Source organism: Nothoprocta perdicaria, unplaced genomic scaffold (genome assembly GCF_003342845.1).
Source record: "Nothoprocta perdicaria isolate Ctin4 unplaced genomic scaffold, notPer1 scaffold_93, whole genome shotgun sequence".
NCBI classification, from domain to species: Eukaryota; Metazoa; Chordata; class Aves; order Tinamiformes; family Tinamidae; genus Nothoprocta; species Nothoprocta perdicaria.
In genome coordinates, this window is record NW_020456232.1 from 1,549,106 (window position 1) to 1,569,147 (window position 20,042).

The window sequence follows — 20,042 nt, forward strand, 5'->3', positions numbered from 1 at the left end:
TAACATAATATTACTTGCCTTGCATTCTTAGTAGTTGAACAATTTTGTACACAGTTTCRTTGCATCTACAGAATAATTTTTGAAAATCACTTTGCCTCCTTTTGGGAGGGTTTCTTCTTTTATACTGGGGTTAGAGCTGTCAGAACATACAACTCTAATTTGGATCAGCCAGGAGCGCACGACTTGTCCCTGCTTAGAAGTGTCCGATCTCAGTGCAGGTACCTACCTCTAAATGCCATGGGAATGCACTGGGAAAGGGCAGCTCCTTGAGAGGTGTTGAGATTTATTATCCTTGTTTCTTWTTTTCCACTTCTCTTACCTTGACTGCACTTTGTTTTCCCCTTTCTTTTTCCTCCTCTTCCTTTCCTTTGGGACTTCTGCATTTATCTTCTCTCAAGAATCCCTTCTGCTAGACTCTTTCCCCTCCCACCACTCTTCTTTCTTCCTCTCATTAAAACTACTCCTTGTTGTATTGTTATTTTTTTTTTTCTTGAAGGTAGGGGGAAGAGGAGGTAGTGTGGAAAAAACTAACTCTCAACAACTTTTGCACATTTTTTTTTCTCTAGCCTTTAAAAGGATGTGCCTCTATAACCATCCCTTCATCTCAGTAGACTTCTAAGAACATTCTGTCCTTTCCCTTCCTAATTCATAATTTTGAGGTCCTAAATCCCTTGATGTGAACAGTGCAAAGACAATAGTCCTCTAAATCCAAAATCTGTATGTCACTAAGTAAGGAATTTATATTTAATGATCAGTAGATTGTCTTAGAGCATTGCCRTGGAGCTAGTGTGTCAGTAAGGTAATCACATGGCTGAAGGCTGCAGGTACTATAGGCTGACATTAAAACATAAAAAATGCTCTTCAAATTCCTTTTCATTGTGATTCAGTACTTAGATATTTAAGGGTCAAGATAGTAAAATATGATTAGCAAATGTAAGCAGTCAGGCAGGAGGCAGGAGTCTGAAGAACTTTGATCTTAATTTTATATAAACGGTAGCAGTCAAATTGACTTAGTAGCAAAAAGAAAGCCTGAACTCTGCAAATAAAACGATGCTGGCATTTCACTTATTTAGGGGACAAATTTGTGAATCCTCAGTATGGGAATTCCAGGGAAACAGCTGGCTTGGGCTGTAGTGAACAACAATAAAATRTGGTATGCATTTGATTTCACAGCCACTAGAAGTTTGATTCAGTCTAAAATGCTCATAAAGCTGCACAAAGTTGCTCTCCTTGGGATAACCAAACCTCCAGGCCATCAGTAGATATCAGCAAATGCCTTCCTTGTAACTGCAAGTACTCAGAGGTCAGGCYATATTCTGCTTATGTGAGTGCCTGAAGTAATAACAGGAGACCAGTATTTTTTCTCCTTCTCCTCTCATTGGCTACATTAGCCTGTATTAGGCTATATCAGCCTAAATATTGTTTCATCAGCCTGAAATGGTTTCATTTTGCATAGAATTCAGTTTCTCAAATATGTATCAGCAGTATGTGGCGAGTACACCTACATGCTTCCAATACTGACAAGTAGATTCACATTGTAAGGATGCTTTTGGACAACACTACTTTTTGGGAGAAGTGCATTATCTGCATGCAGATTTTGGGGGCATAGTTTTTTTCATGGATAGAATAGATTATATGAGAATGCTAACATACTATTCAGGGCTATAGATTTCACTATAGGTCTAGTTTAGGATTGTCTAGTGGCTTTGTAAAAGAAAAGTGATTTTGGCTTTGGCATTTTTTTGGTAGTTAGTGCAGACTAAGTAAAATATGTACCAATATGAGAAGAAGCAAACAAGTTTGAGAAAAATGCTCTTGCAACGTTTCTTTAGATTGACAGAGGTGTGTCCTTTATTTTATTTGCTTAATGAAAAGAATATGTTTCTAACTGATTTAGGGAAAGGGAAAAGTTGGACAGTAGATCCACAGGAGAAGTGCTTTATATTGTAGGTTTCGAATAGATCAGATATCTGTAGAAAGTGTGTGCAATTCTCTTATAAATGTAGTGCATTTTTATGTGAATGATGAAGACAAATTTCATCATGCTAAGGGGCCAGAGATACAAGTTCTTGGGGGTTTTGTGGTGCCTGTCAGTCCAGTGAGAGCTCAATCCCTGTATTTCAGTTTGCTTTTGTTACTAAAGATTGTCATTTGAATCAATCTCTTCTTTAATGTTGACAAGTTCTACTCAGTACAAAGTGTGCACTGTCCCCACAGCTGCTATCAGAAAGTTTATATTAAATTATAGTGCTCAGGAGTTCACTTGAGAAAGATCACTCTTGCAGCATTGATTGGTCCATTTTAACATTTATCTTTTATCCCAAAATTACATTACTAACAACACTTAACATTTACCCACTATTTAGGATCTCTTCTATCATCAGTCCTTTTGCATGCCTCCTGTAACATGAGAGTGTGCTTGGTGCATATATCCCTAAGAAAGTAGATCTTAATTTGTAACATTAAATTTCCACTTGTATTATTTTGCATTTCTTTTAACTTTCTGCAGATTTGGGTATACTTTTTTTATTGCATTGGAAATTTCAACAATAGCATTCACTCTCAAATAGTGATTATTCTTTTAAATGTGTTTTCAGGGTTTAGTAACTGTTGAAGATGAACAAGCATGGATGGCATCTTACAAATATGTAGGTGCCACAACCAATATACATCCGTATTTATCAACAATGGTCAACTATGCTCAGCCTGTAAAATTTCAAGGTTTCGATGTAGCAGAAGGTAACATAAAAGGTTGAATGAAATAAAAGTATTTGTCTGCTTATCTTAAGTACTTTTAAATCTGTTTCCRGAGTTTAGAAATTGTGTAAGATTTTTATAGGGTAATTCATCTTTCATCTTTATCTCTCAAGATACCCGTTTCCTTCAATATAAAGGTAGCTTGTTATTCCATTGGTCGTCCACATGGAGTCACTAAATTACTGGGAGAATATGAAGCTGTTGCGAGTGACTATATTCTCTGCCTTTCTGACTAACCACAATTTAGTGCTTTTTTCATTAGAGTAAGGTGAACATGGTTGCTGCAAAGATAAGGAGTTAGCTAGTGCTTTCATAGTGCATGCTAGAACATTTTTCATATTGTTTYCTGCTATCTAGCAACACCCTGCAGGCCCTGAATCATAGTTTTGTCCTAAAAGGTAAAAGGAAAATTTTATTATTTATCCAGAAAGTGAAAGAAAAAGGCAGGCCAGAAATATTATTAAAATTATCTTCAGTATAATGTGATTCTGTGCATGACAGATAATGGGGAAGCAGACCAGTTTTGCAGTATTTCATTCAATAGTATATTCTGCTATTATATATGATGCATGATTGTGAATTTTGATGCCTCATTACAGCAGCATTTTAAGTGTCTCTTCTTTCCTAGAACGCAACATTCACCATAACATGTCCTCTTTCAATGAATCAGTTGGACTAGGGTATTTGAAGACCCATGCAATTGAGTTTGTAAAGTATCCTTCTAACTATTTATATTATTTCTCTTCTTATGCTATAGCTAAACAGCAAATGTCCACTTCACTTATAATGTTCCATGTCTATAACGCAACTAAGAACGCAGCTCATACTGTAAGGAACAGTAGGAATAACACAAGAAATATTGAAGCTATGAGGTTATGACAATACATTTCTACGTTGTTTTTATTTCATTTCCCTTAACAAATGATACAGTTATAATAAACGACAAATGAGTCGGATATACCCAAAGGGAGGCCGAGTGGATTCCAGTAATTACATGCCTCAAATTTTCTGGAACGCTGGCTGCCAGATGGTCTCACTGAACTATCAGACCCCAGGTAAGCAGTGACAACCAGTGAACCTAAATTCTAGAGAGTGGCTTGGGCAGTAACTCTCAAACAGATGCCATGGATTTGCTTCTGGCATTTTTTCAGGAAGGAGACATATGGCTAAATAGTATGGCGTGTGGGGAATTACGGAAGCGTAAGAAAAGGAGCAATAAAAAAAATGTATAGAACAAAAATTCAATCTCCTTTCATGGTAAAAATAATTTATGTAATGTAACTCRCATAAATGATAATGTTATTAATAAAAAGATTACACGGAAAACATTGTTTTTGAAAAAGACCGCCAGATGCATTTCTCCAAAGCACAAATGAAGGAATGTGCAAAATAAGATGGTAAACAGTTATGACTGTGTATTAAATATATCTCTAGACTAGTTATTGTCAAATGTGAGAGTAACGTGTTCAGCATCAGGGAATCAGAAACGAGAACTCATCTTATGTAATGATGGCAGAGAGCGTAAATAGTTCTGTATGACATAAATTGAGAGGAAATCTATTGCCCCTGTTGAACAAAGGTGTCAGTATAACTAACAGGGATTTTTTGTTTTGCTTTGTTTTTTTAAATGAATCTTGGAATGTCTTCAACAATTTATGTAACAGAGCAATTCTTCCATTTTCTTCTTCTAGTTATGATAGTACCGTTATTTTCCTTTCCCTTCAAGGATGTCTTTGGTACAATAGACATTCCTGATGCACATGCCCCAAGTTCTCTCCTGCAAAGCGCTGTGCTCCCCATCACCACTGATTTCTGGCTGAGAAGGCCTGAGAAAGTCCAAAATGCCTCTGCCCAATACATGTCATTCTCAGCCCCTTCCTATTGCAAAATTAAATAGTGTTTCCTGTATCATTAGAAATAAGCAGCTTTCCTGTGATAGACTTCTATGACCCAGCTGTGCTGACAGGTTTAAGAAGAGTTGAGGGAATAGAAGTCAAGTCTGCGGTGAGACTGCCAAGAAAGGAGAATAATAAGCATTATAACTGCATGCAAGATATTGTGTTTAGTGTGACAGAGGATACATAGAAGAGGTATTTGCACCTTTTGAAGGCAGAGTCCATGGGCAAGAGAAGACCTGTGTTTTCATTATCACTAAAACCAGGCTGTAATTGGAAACCTCAGGAAAAACTATTTTTGTTGGATTTGGGATTTTGGAGGGAGGGGCCTGTTATCTTTGTAGATGAGTGCTATAATGCATTGACTGAAACTCAGATGCTCTAAGTCCTGAAATTAAGTTTCTGTGGATTCTGTGGACTCTTGTTCTGGTGTTTCATGGAAAAAAGTTCCTAGAAACCCAGTGCAGATTCATCTCACTTTGAGATTTCCAGATGCAGACATCTTCATCAGAGGTATTTGTCTACAGTCCTTGGAGAGACATACACACTTCTCGGGCACAATTAATCTGGTCTATTTTAGTCTGCCTTAGAATGACATTAATCTTAWAAGTACCTGTATTCATTCGTTATTAAAATGAATTCTAGATCACTAGTTCAAATAGAGGTATTTCTACTGTAAATCTCAAAAGTCACAGGGGAGGAATCCTATCCCAGGCACTTACATGACYACGGTCTGATGCTGTGTTTGGATTCAGGAAGGGGCTGTTAGCACAGGTTAGACTTCAGCTTGGTTGGTAAAAGCTGTTAGTACTGTGAGAAAACACAAGCTTGCCTCTTTCTTTTATTGTTATATTATTATATACTATTATATTATATATATTATTATATATTATACTCTTATATATGTTTGGTTATTATATGTGTGTGTGTGTGTATCTGTGCATGGTTTTTTATGTACATTAAATTTAATTTTCATTTCAACTAGTTATTCTGGATAAACAGTCTTATTTTCTTTCTAAGGGAGATCGTTCATGCTATGCATTATTTAGGAGGAAAGATGCTATTTTTTTTCCTCTCTTCGCAGATTTAGCAATGCAGTTGAATCAAGGAAAATTTGAATATAATGGATCATGCGGGTGAGTCGTGATTTAAACTGTTGTCACTGTGTATCAGAATCCTTTACTATGGCTTTAATAAAATATTGTCACTATTAATTATGTGTTACAAAAGAGAAATGARATGCTACACGAAGAGTAGAAATTAGCAGAATTCAGGGAGAATTATCCCCTGCAAGGASTTTCTGTGATGAATATGCTTTTTGATTATGCCCATGTTTTTTTTAATGAGATAGAAGAGGCTTTGTGTGCAAATTAGGAAGAAGATCATGAGTAGCATACACAGTTATTTAAATCCATCTTCAAATTCTATCCTGAATCTTTTTCTGAAGATACAAATTCGTAAGGGGATTCGCCACACAGTTCACAGAATAGTCAAGTAGGGCAGATTGAGACTTAGGTCGTAGGGAGCCTTTTTGTTTTGTTTTGTTTTTCTTATTTTTGTACTTTAGGCAGAGAGCAAATTGCACAGGGAACTCCACAGTGTTTCATCTCGCCAAATTTTCACTCATTAATTCTGCAACAAGAGATGCTCAGGAAGTGCTGATAGATGATTCTCCAGTGTCTATACCTTAATAGGATAGACAGAGAAAATATGATGAATGGTAGGAAGCAGCAGTCCAGAAACACATTAATATCTGCAATTCCTTAGGAAAGAAATGACTTTTTACCAATGCAAAACTTGCAGAAAAAACAATTGAGTGGATGAGGCTTAGGAAATTTCTTCTTCCTTGGAATGGGAAATTATGCTCAGCCCTTCCAGGCCTTTATTTCAGTCCTGAGCTCCTCAAACAGAAGCTGTGGTGCCTGGCAAAGGTGTAATCCCTGGTCAGCTTGTTTGCAATTTCCAAATGTTACTGATGTACTCATGCGAATGATGTACTCAGCTGAATAAAAACAGAAGAGAACAAAACTTTTTGCTTTAATGGCAAAGTGYGGTTCCTTTTACTGTTAGACACACAGAGAATGTTTATGTTTACATTTACCTAATTCTCTAAAACACTGGCATCATTTTCWACCAAATTACTAATTTTTTTATTTCATATCAGTCTTCTAGTATTATAGTAATGTGGTGATAATATAGTAATATAGTTGCAATAGTTTGCTACTATACATTATAAATGTGGTGCTAGTTTAGTCACGAAGATAGATTTAGGACAATTAAAAATAGCATGTCTTTCTGCGCTTATTTTCTGATGCATAAGTTACATTTTAATGAAACTAGATAGAGTTACACCAGCATGAGAGCACTGCTGATATCAACAGGCCTAAATTATGGGCTAAGACCATTTCCAATTGTTCCCTCCTGCCCATAATCTACTTTAAATTAATAAAAGATTATGAAATAGCATGCATGTAGAGTGTGATGAGTATTACTTTCTGAGGAATATTACTTTCTTAAGTAATAACCAAGTATTTTGTAAAAGTGTGAGAAAACAGATTGTGATTCTTTCCACTGGAATTTTTCCATCACTTTTTTAGTTTGTTGTGAATTGTGCCTAGGCCTTTATAAGATTGTGTCCAACATTTCACTAGATCAAATATGAGAAACTGGCAGCTACTGTCTGTCAGGGCTGCAGAATTAGCAGCATGACTCCAGTTAGTTTCTTCCATCAGTGGAAGAGAATTCTTGTCATATGGAGCACAGCATTGCTGTGGATCAGCTGCCGTTTGATTCTGAGGGCAGAATCCCTGGGTTTTAATTCATCAGTGCACRTATCAGCTTCACTGATATGTTGATCCAGTGTGTAGTCCTCAGAGATGTGCTATAAGTGTCATTATGGTACAGTACCTTTCATGCTACTATAATTAACAGTCTGTCAGTACTAAGAGACTCCCCAAGGTTTTATATCTGAGATGAAAAAGTTAGCTGCAAACTGAAATTTATGGTATGAATCTTGTTTCTTTGGAAGTACTTCCTTTAAGAAAAAAAAGAAAAGATGGAATAAATCCTCTATATTTTTCAAAAGTGTTAAAGAATTGAGGTAAATGAGAACATCAAATTTTTTCGTGTATTTTTACTCCCTGTATTTTTAGAATGCACTCTTAAATTATTTTGAAAGSTTTTTGATTATATTACTTCTAATTTCATCTTGAAACCACGGCTAGATTTACTAGCAAAAAGAGTTGCTAGTAATTCAAAATAAAGATTAACATTTACCTGTATTTTAGATAACTATAGTATTTCCATTCTTCCTTCATCACACTTGCATACATAATCTTAGAGTTTTACAGTGTCCTGGGTGATTTCATTGTTTAAAGYGAGAGCATCCATTTTATTTATATTTAATACAATTTTAATTTCCAGGTAAAAGTGTATTTTTTTCTTTCTTCTTAAAATAAGGTATCTACTTAAGCCAGATTTCATGCGGCGACCAGATCGAACATTTGACCCTTTCTCTGAAACTCCTGTAGATGGTGTAATTGCAGCAACATGTTCTGTACAGGTAAAATAGAAATTTAAGAGCTTCTGTCATCCTGGAACAGCCAAAATCACATTTAAAAATGAACCRAAATATAGTATCAACACATCTAAATTATGTTTGAACTGCGTGGATTTTAGCAAACTCTTTCCATTTTTTTTTTTTTATTTGATTGCTGGTTTAGACATCTGTGTTTATTTGAACTGAATGGAACATGATATAGTTAGAAGCGGTTTGTTATGACACATTTTCACTGAATTTTAAACCCTGCCATACTCTTTTGTGGTTCACTTCAGTCTTCACAAATAAAGAAATGGATAAAGCTCATTCCTGTGGGTAGTAAGTAACTACACAAACTTCAGCTGTAATGGGCAGATCTGGATGGGATATTTTCAAATCAAGTAGAAGTTTAAATCTTAAAATCTGTGCTATGGTCTAAGGGGGTGGCAACTATATGTTACAGTGCTACAGGGAAGAAATCAAAGCTTTAGGAGAGCCTGGTAGGCTGAGGAAGTTTAAGGGGTAGAGCTGAAGTTGCTTATTTAGAGGATGACTCTTTTTTTTTTTTTTTTTTTTTCTTTTTTGTGGAGCAACCCATCCTGTATATTCACCTCATATTGGTCATGAGAGAAAGAAAGGTTGATGTGATAGAGGTCCCAACTTTGGAGTCATGTATAAGGAGCATCTATAAGGAGCCCTTAAAACTTATCTTGCGATTATGAATCATGGTTAGATCTTCTCACATTTTAGAAGGAGATAGACAACTGTATATCCAGTTTTGTGRCTGACTCTTCACTCTTTTAGCTGAAGCATCCTACATGCAGCTTATCAAAAAAATTTCTCTTTGTTTGTCACTGTCTATACACAGCATGGTGATTTCAAACTCTCCCCAAGCAAATGCTCATTGCACTTGAGACATTTAACATTTCCCTTGCACCTATGGGAGAACAGAAATGTGCTGTTCTGTTTTTTTAATGTCAGGTGGCAGTAGGGTCCCACCAAGAAAGGAGTGTGGTGAGATGTGGTGATGAGAATACAGTGCTAACAGTGCCAAGAGACAGCTTTCACTACACTTCTTTTGCAGCATGCTCATCATTAAAATGAGCCTGAAACTTCATATTATCCCAGTGGAATAATATGAAAACTAKAATAATAATAATGTCATCCAGTGCATTTGAGGATTACAAAGTGAAAACAGAAAAAGTTTACTTTGCAGTGATTGCTGCTTGGTGCCTGCTCTGAGTTGGGAGCATTACTGGAGAATGCAGTGCTCATCAACGCGAGGGCAGGTATGGTCCCTACATTGGAGGATGTACAATCCTATTAAAGAAAAAACATGCCTAGGAGATGTGAACAGTGGGAGGGAGAGAGATAGATCAGGGTTAGAAGAAGAACCTATCTCCCCTGCATGGTTTGTTGGTTTCAAATTACTTTTATTTGTACTACAGTAATAGCTAGAAGCCCTGAGTGAGAGCAGGACTCTCCTTGTACTACCTTGCTGTCATAAAAAAGGTAAGAGTGGATCCAAGCCCAGTCACGTACCCCTCAGCTACATAACTTTTCAGATTTGTAATTCAGAATGCTTCTTGGAAGAAAGAAAATAATGGGTCAAAATGAGCTTACATTTGTGAAAAGGGTTTCATTGTTTTTTCTTCCCTCCTTAATCATATTAACAATATTTACTCTATTTTTAAGTATGGGTCATCTAAATGAAGTAAAAATTTRCCACTGAGTAATCACTTGCTGTTGCTAGATTAATCTTGACTAAGAAAAGGATCAGAAGTAGTTTTAAGTACTTAGCAAAACAGACAAATCCTGCATTTGCCCTTTTTTTATTATTTTAAGGTATACTGCATTTCTGAGACACAGATTATGGAATGAGATTGATTAGATTGTGACTTACACCTAAGTGAAAGCAGTAGCTTCCACTCACATTATTGTTCTGAAGACATGTAGTAAATGACAGTGCATCAGAGCTGAAAGTTATAAGCATATATTCACACTAGTTGTTGAATAGCATTGCCCAGGGTTCTTTGGTTTTGATGGTTTTGTTCAACATATTTTCTTAATGTGGTCAATATACACGTGAGACTGCAGTTCCATCAAATCCTTGACCTCTTGTTCCCGAAGAGTTCGCTCTCTGTGAGCACTGCTGTACAAATGGCAATTTTAAGGAAGTGATGGACTCACTATCCCTGGCAGTGTTCAAGAAACGTGTAGATGAAGCAGTAGGGGACGTGGTGTGGCAGGTATGGTGTTGAAGGGTTTATGATTTGACTTGATCTTAAAGGTCTTTTCCAACCATAATAATTCTATGAYTCTGTGATCATGTTCACAGCACCTCATTGGACTGGGGCCACCAACTTGGTATGCAYAGGGATATGCAAACAACTGTGACCAGGAAGCAAAACTTTTCTTACCAATGTTGTATCTTTGGAAACGTTCTTCTTCCAACACTGATTAATCTTGTCATTCTTGATCCTAGGTCCACCAAATTTGATTACTKCTGACATTTTTCTTTATGGGCAAGTGGGATATTAAATTACCTTGCGGGTTAAGGCAGGAACTGAACGTGCATTTTCATGAGTGAAAAGCCAGGCACTTGGCAGTTCTCACAGCTCGTGTGTCCGTGGTGCTGTAGTGAGTCCCCTAAGCTGTATGAGGAGCAGCAGCTGCCAGAAGGTGGTAGCCTCGATATGAGTTTCCCACTGGGCTGCAACTTKCCTTTGCTGTCTGTTTTCATTAACACTGAACTTCAGGATGAGGATGAAGCATAATAGAGGAATTCCTTCAGAAAAGAAGCGTGGTCTAGATGTTATAGCATGACTGTCAAATGTTGTAATGGCATTGCTTGTATAGATGTATACACACATCTCTTCCTAACTTGTGCAGCACAGCCAGATCATTTCTGGTTTGTACTCTGTGTAATTCCATTTAAAGACAAGTATGTATTTAAGGCTTTAACACAATAACTTTTGAGGGAAAAAAGTACAATATTAATGCTACATTTACCATTTTCATACAATTAAATTAACATATCTATTCTATAGAAAGTGTTTTGCAGATTGATGTCACTAAATAAAGAATCAAAAATATTGCCAGTATTCTTGAAGCACCCCATACTTCACAGTGCTGTTGTTCTCTGTACTGCTTTCTTTAACTCTTCTGTCATTATGTTGCAGGTAATATCTGGTCAGTTCTTATCAGACAAAAAAATCGGTACGTATGTTGAAGTGGATATGTATGGTTTACCCACGGACACAATACGTAAAGAATTTCGAACACGCATGGTGATGAACAATGGTCTGAACCCTGTTTACAATGAAGAATCATTTGTATTTCGAAAGGTAGGATACTTGGAAAGCAGTGTGTGGTTGCCAGCCCTTTTGCACCTGAGCATCTTTGCTCACTTGAGCCACCCCTCCCTGCTTCAGTCTGACTGCTCACATGAATAAGTACTGCTCCCATGAAAAAGGGTTTGTAGGGCTCCTGTTTACTACAGTAAACAATTTGAAGCTGAAATAAGCTTTTGAGAGATTTTTTTTTTAATTTTGCTTTGTTTTGTTTTTCTAATGGATAACCTCTGCAGCTGTCACATGATTTTTTGTTTCTGTTTGGCTTTTCCCTCCCCTTTGCTTCCTCCTCCCACTCGGAGGTACCTCCTCCGTGGCCATGCCTGTGTTCAAGGTATGCAGTCTGCTCTGAATGAGCCCCCGCTGGTGGACACCATCATTCCTTGGAGATTTCTTCTTCCCTGCCCTGGCAGTGGCTGCTAGCTTGCACTGTTCCTTCAGCCCAGAGGGCAGGTGAGATGCTGCATCCAAAGCTAAGGTCAATGTCATTACATGGAAAAGTTGGAAGGGTGCTGTGTTCCTCAGACGTGTTTTCAGCTCCCTCCTCCAGTAGTCCATGTGCATCATGTACTTTTCTTTATTTTTTTTCCAATAGCAAAGAAAAACAAACCTTTTTTTCTTGGTATGGGGGATATAAAGAGAGAGATCACAGTTGTCATTGCCAATGTTCAGTTTTTATCTCTCAGTCTTTATATATATGACACATATATATATTATTTTTATTTTTTGTCAGCTGGAGTTTCATCCAGACTACATGTGTTAGCAGTGCTGTCTTTGATAGTGTCTGTTTTCCTTACACCTGTTCTGTTGTCCTGCAAAATTGTTGCTCTTTTCCAAAGTGACAGTCTTTGCTGAGCAGTTTTACCACTTTACCCGTGGTATATGACACATAATCTGCTTTCTTAACAGTATAACCAGTTTCTAATAGAAGCATAATCTATTCAAGATGCTTTTCTGGACTCAGATTCTGAAATGAATGTGAATTTAAGTGCTTTTCTCTGCAGATGAAAAGGCACAGGGAAAATGCATTAGGTGCGTGACAGGCGATCATGCAGTTGTCCATGGCTTGCTGGCAATTAGGTCAGCATCTGTTGCCTTCTTATTTCGTAATTTAAAAGGCTCATAAAACACAGCTTCAGTCTGGACGAGGAGGACGTGGGTATCATGACATGGGTGTAGTGAGTGATGCAAATAGTTGGAGTAGTAGTCCTTGGACTTTCCTCTCTAACCTGCATTGAACAATTAGATGGCCACACATTCTCTTGAGTAACTCTGTAAGTCGGACGAAAAGTTATTTCCTTCAATGCAGGCCCTAATCATGTCAGGCTGAGTGTTTTAATCAAGCCAGCTGTTGGTGACTAGGCAGGTGATTGAAACAAGCACAGCAGGAATGGTTCTTCCAATTGAAGGACATGAAGGCCTGGGAGGACATGAAGATGCTAGAAAGTGAGGAGGGCYGGAGTGCCTTCCAGAATGCCTTAGAACAAATGAATAGAGAGGGAACCACAAACCTGTTGATCCCCCTCCTTCCCCTAGAGAAGCTTTATCTGAGCCCATAATGTAGTGATGTGCTGGTCTGTGGCCTGCAGAGGAGAGGTCTTAGCTGCATTCTCCTCCAGCTGAAGTTTAATCCTACCCAGTTGCTTACAGGTAATGTGTATGATTGTTCTTCTGTTGTGTTTTGTTGATTTTCTTTTAATTGATTTTAAAATAAAGCTTCAGTCATTCTAACCCGAGTTCTGTGTTGTCACTCTGTTGTGTAAGAGGGAGGCGGGGGTCAGTGCTGGGGCCACGCTGGGCTGCGAGGGCTTGGTTGTTTCAACTCACCACGTGCTCCGTGGCAGGCAGAGCCTGTGAACAGCTCAGGTGGCTTCAGTGCTTCCTTCTGCACTTAAAAATGAGAAGTAGTGGCAGGGGAGATGTAAGGAGGTAGTAGAGGGAAATTATTTTGATCTTTCCTTTAAGCGTCGATGAGAAGAGGCAGATTGGAAACCCCTCTGCCAGCAAACAGGCAAGGCAGACGGGCACAGAGGTTTCCCCTCRCAGGTAGCTGACCTCCTCTTCCTTGCTGCCGGCACAGAGGCAGTGTTCAGAGCAAGCACCTTGGTTCCCAGGGAGACAGGGGGCATTTTGCTCTTGTTTTGGTTGGTCTAGATGGGGACTGACAGATCCAGCAGCCGCAGCCCCCCATAGGCACCCATAGGCACCGTGCTCCCTTCGTGTCCGCTTCTGCTGGCCAGGATGGGGCTTCCACCCGCTCTTGCTTTCCTCTGTCTGCTTCTCCCCTTCTTTGCAGGACCTACAGTTCAACACACATCTCATCAGCTTGCGCTGTGCTCTCGCTCTTCTACATTGCTCTCCTAGATAAATCCCAGATCTCCTCCTCTTGTCATTATTCCTCCAGATCCAGCATTGTCAACTCTTTAGCTGCCACTGTCTCTGCCCTTTCCCATGTCGTGATTACCTGCTGCCTATCCATGTCACTGCTCTCCAGTGACGAAAAGCAATGCACGCTGGCGTAGCTGCGAGCTGCAGGATTGCATACTCTGAAATTTGCCCGTTATTTAGGGTGAAGAAAACTTTTCTAGGAAAGAATCATCCAAAAGTACATAGTTTTGCTCAGCAAAAGGGAATGACATTACATTACTGAGATAGTAGACTGTGTTTCTGGTGTATGAACTGAATGAGCAGATTGCTTCAAACATGGGAGGTGGGGACAGGGCTACTGTGTTCGAGTCATTGAATTTGTTCATTTTATGACTTTCCAGGTGATTCTCCCTGATCTTGCTGTCCTGAGAATAGCAGTGTATGATGACAATAATAAGCTGATTGGTCAGAGGATCCTGCCTCTGGATGGTCTGCAAGCAGGTTACAGACACATCTCCCTGCGGAATGAGGGCAACAAACCACTCTCTCTCCCGACAGTTTTCTGCAACATTGTCCTTAAAACATATGTGCCTGATGGTTTTGGAGGTGAGATAATCCTATCCCTCAGTATGTGTCTCAGTTTTAATAGAAGTGAAATATATCTATTGAAGGCAAAATGCAAAATAATATGGGAAATAAGCTAATAGTCTCAATTAGCTATGCCCTGTTTGGTGATGCTTTAGTAAGATACCTTTTTTTTTTAATGCAAAAGTTTGCGTTGACTAGCCTGTATTTTAACTATATTTTCTAGTTTGTAGGTGTAAAAAAGTAAAGCAGAATATAGACCTGCATTTTTCCAAGCAAAACCACTGTTGTGTTCTTGAGAATACTGGAATATTGTTGTATTTACCCACACTTTCAAAAAATAAACAGGCCTTGACTTCACTAGGAATTTAACAGTCCAAGTTAAATATTTACAGATATGCTCATACCCTACATAGGGGAAATCCTAGCTGCTATAAAGTCAGCTTTGCTCTCAGGCTTTCAGGCACTACTATATGTTTCATCTAGACTACATAACATCAGACACCTCAGCTCAGGGCAGATACAAGCTTCTGCTTTAACCTGAGGTTCTCGGGACAGGAGCTAAAACATGAATCTAAGGGACACAACTGAGCATGTCCTTTAATTCTTTTTCTGAAATAAGACTTTTGACAATAAGTGGGTTTTTTTTTTTTTTTTTTTTAATTAGGGAAATGTTTCTGAATTGGTATTGACCTTTTTTTCTGAGCGATTCCATGCTTTTTCTAGAAGTTGACATTGGGCTTAGCAGAGTGTGAATGGATTCAAACCACTAAATATATTGATTGTTGCTCAATAGGAATTTCTTTTAAATGCATTGCACAAATTTAGATTTGAAAGAGAGGTTTTTTTCAACACTGGTCAATCGACTACGTTTTCAGCATCACTAAAGATGGTCTATCTGTTAGATCTGAGGATTCAGAAAAACAATTCCCTACCTAAGTACCTTTATAATTACAGTAAATTACTACCAGGATGAGGAAACTAGTTGTAATAGCTTACAATCAATGCTGGGAAAAACAGGCACCTTATCAATATGAACTAAATGAGTTCAATTATTAATTCTCCTCTCTCAACCCCAGATAGTTTTGATGTGATACTGTATTTTTCTCATCGATACAGAACAACAGCTTGAACAACTGGGAGATATCTTTTGATGCTCAGGTGGACTCATTAATATTCTCTTGGCATGTGTTGATAAGTACTTAGGCAGCATCTGCAGCAGTGCACCTCATTGATTTATGAGCTATCCTTACAATCTCCGTGATTGTTTCAACAGATCTTTAGGAGGGTATAACTCAATTCATTGGCTGCCTTTTTTTTCCTTTTCCTTTTTTTTTTTTTTTAATATATAAGTTTTAAGAACTAACATCAACTCATAATTAGAGTTTACTGCACTGAAGGCTTTAAAATATGCATAATTTAAGTTTTCAAATGATAAAGTAAATTTTTTGTCATTTATCTGCATCACTTACTCATTTCCCAGTACAATACTGGTGCAAATTAACGCAAATGAAAGAGCATTTTCCAAAGATATGTGTGCTATCACACAGACCTGTATGTCATTAAGCACTGTTACTTAGAGTAGTGATTAGAGTCCTCTCTAATAAACTCGTCCTGTGATTTTGCTATTTTTGCATTTAACCTGGATTCTTTCACAAATTGCTAAGAATCCCCTTCCATTTTACCTCACTTGGGAAGAAGAAGAACGTAAGCAGAGGCCAAACGACAATGTCAAAAGCAGTGATGAGTCACTTCCCACGTAGGAATGCTGAACCTTTGATGATGTACTTGTACAGTTAGTAACACAATTTGCAGAGGCCTCGCTCTCCCCAACACAGTAGTCATTTCTACTGGGACGTTCATGATAATCAGGTACTATTTTCAAACACCACATCACACTAGTCCTGAATTTTCATTGAAGAATTGGAGTCAAGGACAGAAAGACTTACTCACTAGGCTAGAGGAAATAGTTGGTTATGGGTTACAAGGCTGTACTATGTCTGAAAATAAATTCTACCCATGTTACATGTGTATGAAATACAGTTCTGTAAGAGAGAGAACAGGTTGTTGAGGAACCACAGTTAGTAGAGACARTTTGTTTTGGGTAGATAAAGAAATCTGTCAAGCTAATGAAAACTAAAGGCAATTTCGATGGGAATTGGAGTCCAGTCTTTGTTGTTTTGGGTTTTTTTTTTTTTCTTCTATGGTATGTCCAATGACTTCTGAAGATCGTTTCACATAATAGTTTAGGCTAAACCACAGTTTATCTGAAAAGGATGACAAGTTTACTTCCRAAGCTTTTAATAGGTTGGATTTTTTACAGAGTTGGTCAATAGGCCAACTTCTCTGTCTGATATCAGAGTAAGCAAATTTTGAAAATGGCTGAAAATATTCTAACAAAATTCTAACAAATTCTTTAAAAATATTCTCAGCAAAATTCTAGCGCTCGTGAACATTGTGATTGTCAGAACTGTCACTGCAGAAGCGATGGCCTGTTCCACCAGTGAGGCAATGTTTAGAATATAAGAATGCAAAATGCATATTTTTTTGCATGTAAGAATCTGAAAATAGGGCTTTAGACCATTCTGCAAAAASAAAGATTCCTTGCACATGAATCACCAACCACAATCCCCACAGTGGTCCTGACAAAAGCCTGTGTTAATTACGTGACATATTTTATAGTGAATGATGACTCAGGCTACAACTTTTAAATTTCCTTAAGTTACTGCTTTGGCAGGAGGACCTATTAACTCAGATCAGAGACTCTTGTGCCCGTAATATTGCAGTTAAAGTTTCCAAGAGATCAACAAAATAGATTGCTGCTCTAGTCTCTCAATACATTATGACTGTAGGTACTAAATCAAATTAATTTGTAGAATCACTTTTTTTGTCATGGAAGAGTCTCCTTCTGTGAATTTTCTCAAGATAGTTTTGAAATTAGTCTTGGGAAAAGAATATTCATTTATACAGGTAAAGTCACTTGTCTCTGTCTTCCTTTAAATCTATACTTGCATGTTTATCACTCTATATGTAAAGCACATTGTATAATCCATGTGGTTAAGCTTATACAATGCAATTATTATTTTAATTTTAAAGATTTCTCTCACACTCTAGTAGGAAAAAAAGCAAATAGAATTTCCATTCTTATTCCTGGGGCTTTGTTCTGGCTTCATACCAGTTTTGCAGTGACCTTAGTGGCCTTGCTTCTGATTTTATTGGAGGTAGCAAACATTGCAGTCCAGGCAATTTGCTGACAAGCAAAACGATCACCAAGCTGTCCTCTGCAGACTCCTCCACCAGCATGAGGCACAATGCATGGTAACATTGGATTTTACTCTAAAAATAAGGAGGGGCTGAGATATTATTGAAATCTTTATTTTGTGTGAATCAAAGAAAAGTGACTGCTTGTAAGAAAGGGATTTTATTTAGTTTAGTTTAGTTTTATTTAGTTACTTCGGCAGAGTAGAGGAAATATGCTTCTGCAAACATAAATTTGTCTGGTCACGCAAGGWATAAAAAATCTGGATTAATAGCTTCAAATAGCCCCTGAGTACACAAATACAAGATGAGTAAGTAATTCTTGCTTACGGAATAGTTGTGGGTGGCCCCTGATACTGGGGTACCACTGCTTTCCATTGACCTTGGTTTAATGGTAAGCCTGTGTTAGAAGGGTATTTCGCTTAGTGCTTTATCCATCTCTCAGAAACAGCTCTTTAGCTTTTTGGGTTGAACTAAAGGGGAAAAAAAAAGAGCATCTTCTACAATTATTGCAAAGCATGGCTCATAAAACAGCTGCAGAAAAATGCATCATTTTGTTTTGTTTTGCAGATATTGTGGATGCTTTGTCAGATCCAAAGAAATTTTTGTCTATCACAGAAAAAAGAGCAGACCAAATGAGAGCTATGGGTATTGAAACTGTAAGTAGAACTTTATGAYAAAAACAGCCACAATAATTTATATCCATATTATATATTTTTTTTTGTAGTGGAGGATGCAAAATGCAGGTTACAAAAGATTTTGTCAGTAAAAGACTGACTTTGATTCTTTCATTTGAATTTGGATTTGTTTTTAGCTAAACTGGTCCCTTCTCCCATCAATGCCTGTTACCTCATCATTTCTCATTTTCAGATATAAGCTTCTTTGGTGCATTCAGAAATGCATTAGTTTATGTCAACGTGTGTATGGAGATACCATTCACTGACTGCTTTTTCCCAGGTCATGATAATACATTCTTTAGAATTAGAAMGTTTCAGAAATGAGAAAGTAGCCCTGTTTTAACACTTAACTATTTAAAATGGGTTTGCAAAACTTTATTGAGCATAGTGTTGTCCAAAAGTAGGTTGCAGCTTTCAGAATAATATTAGAAGTAGACAAGTTCATAAATTTCCCATTTTGTGCTACTGATAAARCTGCATTTGTCTTATTACAATGTGAATATTTCTTCCAGAGTGATATAGCTGATGTACCAAATGACACTTCAAAGAATGATCGGAAAGGAAAAGCCAATAATGCCAAAGCAAATGTCACTCCTCAGAGCAGCTCGGAACTTCGRCCAAGTACCACTGCTGGCTTAGGGCCTGGGACTGACACGAAGAAAGGTAGATGAAAATCATGTGCAACTGTGATTTTTTTTTTTTTTATGTTGTGAAAAGCATTAATTAATATCTACCTTAAATGTAGATTTATGGGGTAAAGTTTCAAATAAAAAATATGGGCTATGCTAGTATTTATCAAGTTTTAGATAATCTATACCAATACCTTCCTAGGTATAGACCTTATTCCTCAAGTGAAGATAGAAGATTTAAAGCAAATGAAGGTAAATATGAACACAAGCTTTTCAATATGTGTTTCTAACTATTTGTTTTCAATAGTCAGGATTTTATATAGTTACAGGTCAGTACATCCGCAGAAAAATTGATCAAACTTCTCTTTTTCTAGGCTTACATAAAGCATTTAAAGAAGCAGCAGAAAGAGCTAAATGCCTTAAAGAAGAAACATGCCAAGGTATGATTATTAGAGTTCTCTGGGCCAAAAATGTGCTTGGAAAAAAAAAAGTGCAGGACTCAGTAGCACAGGCAGGTCTTAAAGTAGATGGAAAAACTACGGAACAGTGGTAGGACCAGCAAGCAAGGCATGGGTATTTAAAATATGCTGAAACATGCTGCAGTAAGCAAATGCTCTTAGCAACCATTTGTATGTCTCCCCAAAGTTTCAGTGCACTTTTCTTTGACCCATATACACATCAACATTCATCCTTTTCATACAGTGATTTTGTCTAGCTCCACATTGCGTGATATGTTAACAAGGAGCTGGGAAAAGACATAATGATGTGAGAAGGAGCTGCATCACAGGCAGGCACTAGGGAGACTGCAGAATTGCCTGGCAGAAATGGAACACATAATTTAAAAGTGAGGAGCTCTGTTTCTCTTCACTTACTTGCGCACTTGACAAACTGTAGTTAGCCTTTTGCTTGGTGCTGTTGGAAGTGATATCCTAAATGCAACACAAATATGCTCTACATTAGAAAAATTGCAACCAATTTTCTCC

At 37.6% G+C, this 20,042-nt stretch overlaps 1 protein-coding gene across 2 annotated transcripts in view; it reads left to right on the forward strand.

Annotated features, from left to right (window-relative positions):
* The window catches only part of PLCB4 (phospholipase C beta 4), a 190,301-nt gene that overhangs the window by 142,089 nt on the left and 28,170 nt on the right, over window positions 1–20,042 (forward strand). For both annotated transcript variants that reach the window (XM_026052876.1, XM_026052877.1), the window contains 11 exons: window positions 2,598–2,739; window positions 3,386–3,470; window positions 3,688–3,812; window positions 5,737–5,788; window positions 8,112–8,214; window positions 11,373–11,537; window positions 14,312–14,516; window positions 18,324–18,412; window positions 18,943–19,093; window positions 19,262–19,311; window positions 19,434–19,499. In XM_026052876.1, coding sequence (XP_025908661.1) covers window positions 2,598–2,739; window positions 3,386–3,470; window positions 3,688–3,812; window positions 5,737–5,788; window positions 8,112–8,214; window positions 11,373–11,537; window positions 14,312–14,516; window positions 18,324–18,412; window positions 18,943–19,093; window positions 19,262–19,311; window positions 19,434–19,499 — 1,233 coding nt within the window. The remainder of the gene's footprint in view (window positions 1–2,597; window positions 2,740–3,385; window positions 3,471–3,687; window positions 3,813–5,736; window positions 5,789–8,111; window positions 8,215–11,372; window positions 11,538–14,311; window positions 14,517–18,323; window positions 18,413–18,942; window positions 19,094–19,261; window positions 19,312–19,433; window positions 19,500–20,042) is intronic.